Source organism: Propithecus coquereli, unplaced genomic scaffold (assembly GCF_000956105.1).
Source record: "Propithecus coquereli isolate 6110/MARCELLA unplaced genomic scaffold, Pcoq_1.0 Scaffold243, whole genome shotgun sequence".
In the NCBI taxonomy this organism is placed as follows: domain Eukaryota; kingdom Metazoa; phylum Chordata; class Mammalia; order Primates; family Indriidae; genus Propithecus; species Propithecus coquereli.
This window is the reverse complement of record NW_012147986.1, coordinates 4,544,822-4,556,081: the sequence shown is the minus strand read 5'-3', so window position 1 is coordinate 4,556,081 and position 11,260 is coordinate 4,544,822. Positions and strand designations below refer to the sequence as shown.

Sequence of the window (11,260 nt, the reverse complement as noted above, 5' to 3'; positions counted from 1 at the left end):
GGTGTGCACCACACCCATTAGCTGCGAATATACCCATCCCCTTGTCCCCCCTTCCCACCTGCCTGACACCCAGTGAATGTTACTACTAGGTGTCCACATAAGTTATACAACACACTTTGATCCAGAAATTATAATTCTAGATATTTATTCCACAGAAGTAATAGCATTTGTATGTTTAGTCCTGTATGTGTTTACATATATTTATTTGTAAATATATTTGCTTAGGAAAAAGTTGAGAAGGAGACACATTAAATTGTTAATATAGCTGTTAGGAATGGTTTCTCTGGAGGATAAGATTGGATGGATGTATTTTTAATGATATATATGCATATAATTGAGCATGATTCATATAGTATTAGTATAACAGTTCATGTAAGTGCCATTAGTAATAGTTAAATAAAAACTAATTCGTATTAATAGTTAATTTCTTTTAATTTCTGTTCTTTAACTGTACCTATCCTGGATTTAGTAAAATATTGGCTATACCAGATATGAAGATTGTTGTGAGCCAATTAAGCTACTTATTTTATATACTCTTTGTGAAGGCCATTTTAATAACATCAAAGTGGCTTTTTCCCAAGCAAATAGAAATCACCTCTGCTGCCTAGAGGAAATGTTTGTGGTAGAGAATTTGGAATTTTGAAGAATTGACTTGTGATAAACTACAATTTGAGCAGAACCTGTGTCTTATTTAATTTACATTTCATAGTTCTTAGCACAGTAAGCAATACATTAGTTCATTATGTCACTTGGTTTGATTAATTCATAACTTGTAGTATTTGGTCATTTGTTGTACCAAGTCCTATTAAGTACTATTTTTGATAGTTTCTAAAAATGATATGAAATGCTTCCTAATTTACATTCATGATGAATATTTAAATAATTTAGGCCAAGTTTAGTTATTAGAATAGTTTATTCATAAGTTTCCTTTGATAAATACATTATTTTTATATTGATTCAATTGATATTGCTGTTTGATAATATGGACAGTATTCTATAGACATTTCTTTTCTAAACTTAAACAAGGAATATTATTTCAGGCTACTTCGAATGCCCGTTAGAACTGGACTAAGCAAACTACAGCCTATGGGCCAAATTTTTGTAAATAAAGTTTTATTGGAACACGGCCATGGTCATCCATGTATGTATTGTCTATGGTTGTTTTCATGCTACAGAGGCAGAGTTGGGTAGTTGTGACAGATACTATATGGCCCACAGAGCTTAAGCTATTTACTCTCTGGCTTTTTACAGAAAAAAATTTGCTAACCCCTGCTTTAGAACATTAGAATAATGACTACAGATTGCCTTACTTACCTCTGTCCTGGCTCTTAAGGGACTCTTTGGACAAATTTTGTTTATGTTCACAATTCATTTAGTCAGAAGTCTTCATTGAGCACCAGTTTTGTGCTAGACACAGTTGCAGGTGCTGGAGACACAAAGGCTACAGTGAACAAGGCACATGAAGTTTCTGCCTTCATGAAGCTATCATTTTAAAGTAGAGGAGAAGGACAGTTAGCCATGAATATGTTCCTCTTAAAACAAGTAGATCTTTTTTCTTTTCTGATTAAATGATTCATGAATTTAACAAAATATGATACTGACTTAGATTTGCTAAGTGTATATTAAACTTTGAGTATTATATGGGATACAGTGTCCATTGTTATTGAGACTTATGTTCTTCATTGACAAAGTCTGTAGAGGTCACTCTCCCTTTTGGGTTCTTTTAAGCTCTTTTCTGTATTTAAGATAACTTAATTTGAATTCCTCACTGTGGACGTTAGGGGCTCAATAAGTGTATGTAAAGTTGATTGGATAGCTATGCGTGAGATTCTCTGTTAGAGAAATTCAATGTTATAATAAAAAATATTTAACTAACATGTATAAGGTACTTTGCTAACATGTCTTACTTCATTTACTTTTCCTACTAACTCCATGAGTTATTGTAATTCCTGTTTTCCAAATGGTAAAGCTGAAGTTGAGAAAGGTGAGGTGAAACAGTTAAGGCATGGAACCCACATTAGCATCTTGGCCAGGCAGACTCCAGGGCTGGAGCTCTTGGCCATTATGCTGTTTAATACTTTCTGAGATTTGAAAATAAGTGTTGTCAAGTTGGAATTACTATAAATGGAACTTTAATTTACTTACCCTTTTATCTTTTTTTTTCCCCTTTTTTGGGGGGGATGGGTATGGATTATTGACATTTGAACATACAGAAGATAATTTTCTTCTTCTTTTTCTTTACGTGTATGTGTTTGTTTGTGTGTGTTTAAGATAATAATGTAATCCAGGGAAGTGGAAAAGAAAGAATTTGCGAAGATAAAACCAAAGTAAATATAATACAGCAAGGAAGAAAGCGACTAATTTCATCTGGAAGTTCAGAAAGTGCGTCAGCAGAACAAGACACAGGAAAAAACTCCAAAAATGCTAATCAGGAAGCATCTGTCATTTCATCCAAGGTGATTTTTAAAAATTCACTATTTGATTGTTTATTTTCTTCGTCAGGTGTTCTAATTAGAAATTAATTGTATGTGGTATATAGCAAGGAGAAACCAAAACTGTTTTTTATTATTGAGCCTATGAAGATGATAACTAGCCCCAATTTTTCTTGACTTGCGGAAACTAATTTTTAATATAGTATTTGCATTGTAGAAAACAAAGCCATTACATTTAGAAATTTTCAGACTGGAAAAAAAAGTGGAGGCCACTTGACTCATAATGCGATACCTCCATTCTGAAAATCTGGCTTCTCCTATTCCATTGTCCATCCTCAGACTGTGTGTAACTCCCTTTTTTTGCTAAGTATGGAAAGAAAAACAAATCATGGGGTAGTTCTTTATAGTTTGTTGCAGGATCACTTCTGGGCTAACTTACAGTATTTATAGACCTTTCCTCTTTCAGTTTTTGCTAACTCACTAGAATGGTCTGGCTGAATTATGCATTGTGTAACACTGGGTACTTAAAGAAAACAGAGACTATTTATTGGAAGCATTTAAAAAGAGAAAGGTAGAGATGGCCCCAGGGCAGAAAGTATAGGCATTCTTCTTCTCTGGAGAGCTTTGGCTTAAGATGACAGTTTTCATGATCCTTGTAGACCAATGGCTGAGCTCTGTGGGTCCCTGTATTTAGTCTCAGGGAAAGCCAAAGGCTTGATCTTAGAAGAGTGTGTACTGAAATGATTGAAATGCTAGCAACTCCCCTAAAGGTCCATCCTTTTATATACTTCCCTGCTCTTGCCTCCTCTCCTAGAGAGAGAGGTTAAATAGTTTCTCACTGGAGTCTTTATTTCACCTAGAGAAGTTCAGTCTAGTCACTGTAGACTCAATTTTTTTGCTTAATTATGGAGTCAAGTTTAATAAGTGAAAATAAAATGTTTTCTGGCTTATGTATATTGGCCATTAAAAACTTACTGAAATAAAACTTGTTTTATATAAATTTTGAGCCCTCATACACTCTACTCTCTGAACTATGAACATATAAATTGACTTTCCCTTTTTTTCAAGAAGTGAACTTATTTTGTTCAGAAGAAAATCTCTAGTATACATGTTTTACTTTGTTTATTCCAACCCATAAAGTTTGATAATCACAAGGAAAACTTTGAGAAACATCTTTATAATTGATATGTTGTAGAGAGGAGCAGTGGATTCAAGATATTCAAGGTATTACTGAGATTTTGATGACATCAGGGAAGCATTACAGCTAGGTCCCAGGAATGCCTGAGCTCTACTTGGCCAATTGTTCTTTTTTCTTTTAGGGCTTCTGTGGGAGATTTACCTTTCCTAGCACAGAAGGAAGGAGGCTCAAAGTTTCATAATCCTTTATGCAGAGCTCTCTGATACAGCAGGGCCAGAGAACATGTCTTAAACTGAAAACTCCAGCAGGGCCTTTGCAGAGTCCACCCTTCATCCCTGCCCAGTTTCAGTTCTGACACTGATGAACAGCTGGTCTTGAAGGGATGGCTACAGTGCAGAGCAGGTGAGAAAGAAAACAAGAGGCTGGTTCACCTACCTAGTCTCATGGCAGGAAGTTGCCAATGACAAAGAACTGAAAGCAGTTTGTCCAGGCCTCTAGAGTAGATTTGGGTCAATTTACTTGGGAAGAATAAATTACATTCTTTTAGGGACGAGTAAGAATAGCAGTGGAGAGAAAGGACAGAAATCACTTTCTCCCAGGGGTTCCTGCGATTATGATTCATTTGGTTTATGGGACCTGTGTATCAGTAGTGTCTTAAATAAACTCCCTCAATTTTAATGTGCCCTCAAAGTTGAGAGCTACCATCATTCAGAGGAGACTGAATCCCAAGGTCACATTGCTAGAAACCTTGGCCTCAAATATAGGTCTTTTCATTTTGGGTACAATGGATTTTTCTACCATACATATCAGACTGTGTATCAGAGTTTTGTGACTCTAGGAACTTGTCATGAAGACATTTGCTCTTTTCATCGGTTCCTGTATGTCTTTCTGTAACTCCTTACCAGTTTTGTAACTGTCTAATTTAGGAGTAAAAATGAGGATACTCAAATTGATTAATTTAATGAACAGTATGGTTGCTATTATTTGAATGTTTTTGTCTCCTCCAAAAATTCATATTGAAACTTAATCCCCAATGCAATAGTATTGAGAGGATGAGGCCTAATGGCCAGTTGTTTAGGTCATGAGGATGCCACCCTCATGACTAGATTAATGCTGCTGTAAATGACAGAAGGAAACTAACTGAAACAAGTTACCCTGATACTTAGTGGTTTAGGTTTAACACAACAATGATTTTTTCCTTTTTTTTTTTTGACAGAGTCTCACTCTGTCACCCGGGTTAGAGTGTCTTGGTGTCAGCCTAGCTCACCGCAACCTCAAACATCTGGGCTCAAGTGATCCTCCGCCTCAGCCTCCTGAGTAGCTGGGAAAACAGGCGTGTGCCACCATGCCCGGCTAATTTTTCTATTTATAATAGAGACAGGGTCTCACTCTTGCTTAGGCTGGTCTCAAACTCCTAAGCTCAAGGGATCCTCCCACCTCAGCCTCCTAGATTACAGGTGTGAGCTACCACACCTGGCCTGATTTATTATTTCTTATAATTCCCTGGGTTGGCTGGGCTCAGTTGGGCAATTCTTTTATGACATGTGTTTGGTATCAGCTGGGATCCATTGAGCTGGGAGCTCTGCTGAGGCTGGAGCATTCGGGATGCCTTCATTCACCTGAATGTTGCCTCGGCAAAAGTTGATGGAATGACTGAGGGTCGGTTGGGCCTCCCTCCCTCCACTTACCATCAAGTAGCCTAGACTGAGCATATTTACCTGACAGCTGGATCCCAAGAGGGTGAAAATAGAAGCTGCCAGATCTTTTAAGGTGGAGGACTGGAACTGGTATAGTGCCATTACTGCTGAATTCTTTTGGTCAGAGCAAGTTATCAGGTCTCAGGTAGGTGGTAGTATGAGATAAGGGTGAAGACAGCAGTGGGATCAGTTTGTAGAGGGACAGACTTGAAATGTTTTCAGCCACAGGGATAATCCTGGAAGCTCCTTGGAAGAGAGACTGAAAGAGAACAAGATGAAAGATGGGGAGATGAGGGAGGAGATTATGACATTAATGCAGTCAAGAGATAAAGAGCATCTGAGCTATGGCAGTGACTTTAAAGATGGTAAGAAGGCATTGGATTGTAAAAATATTTGGTAAGCAACATTGTAATCCTTGTTGCTTGAATTTGGGGAGAGAGGGAAAGAAGGAGTGGCGTCCAAATAACTGGCTAGGATGAATGGATGAATTGTGTTGGCAGAAACTATGGTAGAGAATACAAGGGCAGAATTTCAGTTTTGATGTTTTGAGTTTTAGGTGCATAGAATATTGAGGAAGAAATGTTTTAGCTAGTGTTGAATATATGAGTTTGAAGCTCAGGCATGCAGTTGGGGGTGGAAGTTAGGATTTTCTAGTTTTTAGCATGCGGGTGCTAATGGCATTAATGCAGGATTTTTAAGGTAATTTATCAGCACAGACAGTCTTGCCAGTAGCGGTGTGGAAACAAAAACAAATTACTTCATTGAACTTGTATTAGGTGGAAGTTGTTTCTTGTTCCTTGTAGTATATTATAAAACTTCAAATGGTTGAGGGGCAGGAGAAGGGCTAGTTGAGCAAGTTAATGGGCTATTTTATAGCCTTAATTCCCACCTCCTTCAAGCACCAAGGTCACCTTCCACCAGCTCCCTGATTTTAGGCCCCTGAGGTCTCTAATACGTATTTTTACATTGCAGGGGATCTGGCCTCCATACTTAATCCTTCACATTTTTATCTAATCTAAGAAATAAACAGTGTGGGATTCTTAGGAATTATGGAGCTCTCCATCTCTCTTCTACTTCTTCCAAGCACAGAGCACCTTCCATCTTTCCTGTTCCCTCACTCGCCAGTTCAGTGGCTTGCTGTAGCTCATGAACTTTGTAATTGGCACAGTACAAATTTATGTCTCAGCAAACTTACAAATTACTGCATGTAATGGATTTTTTGGGATCATTTATAAATAATTGAAACCATGAATGTTAAATTCTTGAATGCCAAGGGTCTACTATATATCAATATTTCATGGAGTTCCATAAAAGGCATTAAGAATTCTAGCATTCGTGCCTCTTAAAATATATTTGAGAACAACTGATCCATAGTATTGATAGCTGTGACTTTAACATTCCTTTCTCTTTTAGAATAAATTAACATATTAAATGTACTCCTTGTGAGGATTTAAAATTTTTTCTAATGAAACAAATCCTCTTCTAAACCTTCATGGAAATAGAGGGAGTTGAAATATTATGCTTTACATTTCATTTCTTATATTTCATTTTTTGTCTTTTTATTTTTAAAATGGTAAAATAATACATGATTATTGTCAAAAATAGAATATTCAGAAACATGTGGAGTAAAGACTGAAAGCCTTGCTTTGCCTCATCCTTCTATTGCCTTACTAATATTCTGGTTTATATCCTTCTAAGCCTTTTCATTTGGATTTACACAAGTAAATGTACACATAGATATAGAAGGAATTTTTTTAAAATTAAATGACATTATAGTATATTCTTATTTAGTTCAAAACATCCTTATATATGTAATTAGTATTTCAGTGTCTCACAGTGTTACATAGTAAGAACATTTAACCACTTCCCTGGTTGTTGTATCCTTTTTTTTTTTTTTTTTTTTGGAGACAAGAGTCTCGCTCTGTTGCCCTGGGTAGAGTGCAGTGGCATCATCGTAGCTCACAGCAACCTCAAACTCCTGGGCTCAAGCAATCCTCCTGCTTCCGCTTCCTGAGTAGCTTGGACTACAGGTGTATACCACCACACCCAGCTAATTTTTCTATTTTTTGTAGAGACGAAGTCTCACTATGTTGCTCAGGCTGTTCTCAAACTCCTGGCCTCAAGTGATCCTCCTGCCTGGACCTCCCAAAGTGCTAGAATTACAGGTATAATCCACTGCACCCAGCCTCTTTTTTTCTTTTTTAGAGACAGGCTCTTGCTTTGTCACTCAGGCTAGAGTGCAGTGGTCCCATCAGAGCTCGCTGTAACCTTGAAGTCCTGGACTCAAACAATTCTCCCATCTCAGCCTCCTGAGTAGCTGGGACTATAGGCACATGCCACCATGGCTGGCTGATTTTTATTTTTTTAATTTTTTGTAGAGATAGGGTCTTGCCTGTTGCCTAGGCTGGTCTTAAACTCCTGCCTCAAGTGATCCTCCTGCCTCAGCCACCTAAACCACTTGGAACTACAGTCATGAGACACTGTGCCTGGCCTTTTTTATGTAATAAATGTGATAGGATATTGAGTGGGATCATTTCCCTGTTCTCCCAAAACTGCTGCTGATGCCCAAAGCTGGGGATAAAAGTACTAAGTATTCCAAATTTGAAAGGAACCCCAGCAGTGAGGACCAACCCTTTCCCTGTAGGGCTTATTGAAAGATATGAGAAGTGTTTGCCATCTCACTCCGAGACTTCGTACAGAAGGTTTTAAAATTTAGAGGAATGCAGTGTTTGTGGGAAGTTATTTCCTCCCTTTCTAAAATCAAGAGAAGAGTGGTGCTCTTAGAGAATTATTTGTAAAGTTTGGAAATGCCAACAGGAGCAAGACACTAGCATTTTATTGGACATCTTCTTAGCCAGTGGATTTGCTGTCCTATCCCATTGCTACCTGAACAAGGAAAATTAGGGAGTGCTGACGTAGTAGGGGACTGCCAAGTAAGGAGGTGGGTCAGGATTGCCAGATTCCCACTCCAGGGTTCCAGTCGCTGACATGTGCCAGTTGATCGTGTAGTGGAAGGGATAAGATTGAGGTGTAGGTGGGCAGCTTGGAAGCAAAGAGTGTATATTTTAGAAGGATATGGCATGAATGCCACTAGCATAAGGTCAGCTACAAGAGATAGCCAAATGATTGCTTTTCCCATAGGTTATCTGTTACTATGCAAGAACCATAATAAGACCTAGGTTCCTTTTGCAAGGCCATTAGTCAGTTGGTTTAGGATTTTAAAGTTATATACCATGTTTCTTAAAAAAAAAAGAAAATATATCAAAACACTTAAGTAATTAGTTCAAAAAAAGTCATGCCAATAATACCTACTTAAGAAATTTAACCTATCAGATATTAAGTATTATCAAAACCAACTGATGGCAGCCAGCATACATGAGTCCTTAGTTGTAAATGAGGGTGAACATTAATATGCATCTGGTATATTTTCATCAAATCCTAGAAATGGGTACCGGGAGGACTGGGGTTTATCTGAGCAATGTTTCTACTCCACAGGAAGTATTAAGTATTAAGAGGTCATTTTGAACAGGATAAGACTAAGCTTACTCTTTGTGCTGGTGGTAAGTACAAATTAGAAAAGTTCTGCAGTGCTAATGAGAATAATTACTTGATTCAAAACACCTTTAGTTTGGTTAAACCGAGACTTTTTTTTTTTATTTCAGGATATTATGGGGGTTCAAACATTTTGGTTACAAGTAATGACTTTGCCTCACCCAAGCCAGGGCTAGAGGTGTGCCCTTCCCCCACACAATGCGTACTACATCCATTAGTTGTGAGTTTATCCACCCCTACCCGCCCAACACCCAATGAATTTTACTACCATGTGAGCACTTTAGTGTTGATCAGTTAGTACCAATTTGATGGTGAGTACATGTGGTGCTTGTTTTTCTATTCTTGTGATACCTCGCTTTGAAGGATGGGTTCAAGCTCTATACAGGATAATATAAAAGCTGCTAGATCGCCATTGTTTTTTGTAATCGAGTAGTATTCCATAGTGTACATATACCACATTTTATTAATCCAGTCACGGATTGAAGGGCACTTGGGTTGTTTCCACATCCTTGCAATAGTGAATTGTGCTGCCATAAACATTTGAGTGCAGATGTCTTTATTATAGAATGTCTTTTGTTCCTTTGGATAGATGCCTAGTAGTGGGATTGCTGGATCAAATGATATTTCTACTTTTAGCTCTTTGAGGTATTTCTGAATTATTTTCCACAGGGGTTGTACTAATTTGCAGTCCCACAAGCAGTGTAAGAGTGTTCCTATCTCTCCACATCCTCGCCAGCATTTGTTGTTTAGGGACTTTTTGATAAAGGCCATTCTCACTGGAGTTAGGTTTTATTCAGACCATTTCAAAGGAATCATATTATTTTTTTCTGAGTTGCTCATAAGTTCGTGCAAATTTTTCTGTGAGGGCAGAACAATTTTATTATTCAGCTGTGGAAAATCACAGTCATATTTAGAGGGTAGAAATAAAGTATTGCAGTAACTAATAAGAAATTATAAGGGCAGTACATGTTAAGAGCATGAAACAGTGTTGAACACTGACATTTAAGAGTTATTTTGGGGAAAAATTATGTTCAAATGAAAGTGAATGTCTTCTTATGGTTCCTTTGTATTTTTCTGTTTATTTTTCACTGAATGACATTATAGTAAAGGTTTAATGCAACAGTAAATTTATTTTCTAATAACTGAAAATTGGTAGTTATTTACTAGAGACACAGAAACGAGTGGTATTTTTAGTAACTTTAATATATGAATCTTTGTTTTAAAAATTTACATAGATCTTGTAGTTTCATGTTTCTGTATTCATATTTATACATTTCTTTTTTAAAATGTTTCATTTGTTTCTGATTTTTTTCATGTTTGTTTTATAGGAAATACCACAATCATTTTCTTCAATTACATTAAGTAACACAGAAATGAATAATACGAAGACCAATACACAGAGAAATGAAATTCCAATAAAGGAACTTGGCAAGGTTTCCGAACATAAAACCATCACTGAAGGTGTACCAAATAAAGAAGATGAGGCAATGAGCTGTTCTGAGAGTTGTTCGGGTGCCCAAGGCAAGTCATTCCAGGATAAGGCTCAAGGATTTCATCCTCAGTCTAGCTGTGAGCCCTCCAAGTCTGAAACTTTGCATGCAAAGTCAACTGATTCAGTTCCACAAGATTCTGAAGAAAAGCAGGTCAAAAGGACATCCTGCATGTATGGGGCCAACTGCTACAGGTAAAATAAAATTACGGGTGGCTTGTAATTCCATTATTTCAATAGCATGTAGCTATGTAGATATATGCTACAGTATATTAAACACCTAATAAAACCCATTGGCCTAAATAAAGGTTAGGAGCTTTAACATGTTTCTACTGGTTTGCACTTTCTCAGTATGCATTCTAGCAAATACTGCTAGAGGCTTTTATGATACAGTGGGGAATTAAATGTTTTATATGTAGACATCCTGACTAATGTAAAGATCTGAATACTGGAGAATCCAGACTTGAAAATTGAGTCTCTCAGACCCAAATGCCTATTTATTTAATCTCTTATTAAATATTAGAGAGATGGTTTCATACATCATTGTTGGGTACAGTGTAACTATAAAAATAATTTTAGGTTGTGTTTATATATCTTATTATACTTGGGCATTTTTCTTTATATTTTTCTACTGGTGCTTTGAATCACCATGGTACATTCTAAAACAAACAACTGAATATATGTTTCCTGAATTGATTGGTTGATCCTATACTTACTTCATTTAATTACCTTATACTATATTTTCTAATTTTATATTTTGTGAATTCAAATTATTGTCTCTTAGTTTTAGGCTATATTTATATAATGTTTCTAGTATCTTGTTTATAATTATACAACCCTGTTTTCAGAAGTATTTCCTTGCATTCCAACTTTTGAAACCAAATATCTTACTAATGTATTCCAGTAGTTTGTTGTGTTCTGTGCAATAATGTATTTATATCACATATGCTGT

At 36.7% G+C, this 11,260-nt stretch overlaps 1 protein-coding gene across 1 annotated transcript in view; it reads left to right on the top strand.

The window, feature by feature from the left end:
• The window catches only part of APLF (aprataxin and PNKP like factor), a 60,131-nt gene extending 49,624 nt beyond the window's left edge, over positions 1-10,507 (top strand). The window contains exons 6-7 of the mRNA XM_012646456.1: positions 2,272-2,456; positions 10,148-10,507. Of these exons, the coding sequence (XP_012501910.1) occupies positions 2,272-2,456; positions 10,148-10,507 (545 nt within the window). The remainder of the gene's footprint in view (positions 1-2,271; positions 2,457-10,147) is intronic.
• The last annotated feature ends 753 nt before the right edge of the window (positions 10,508-11,260 follow it).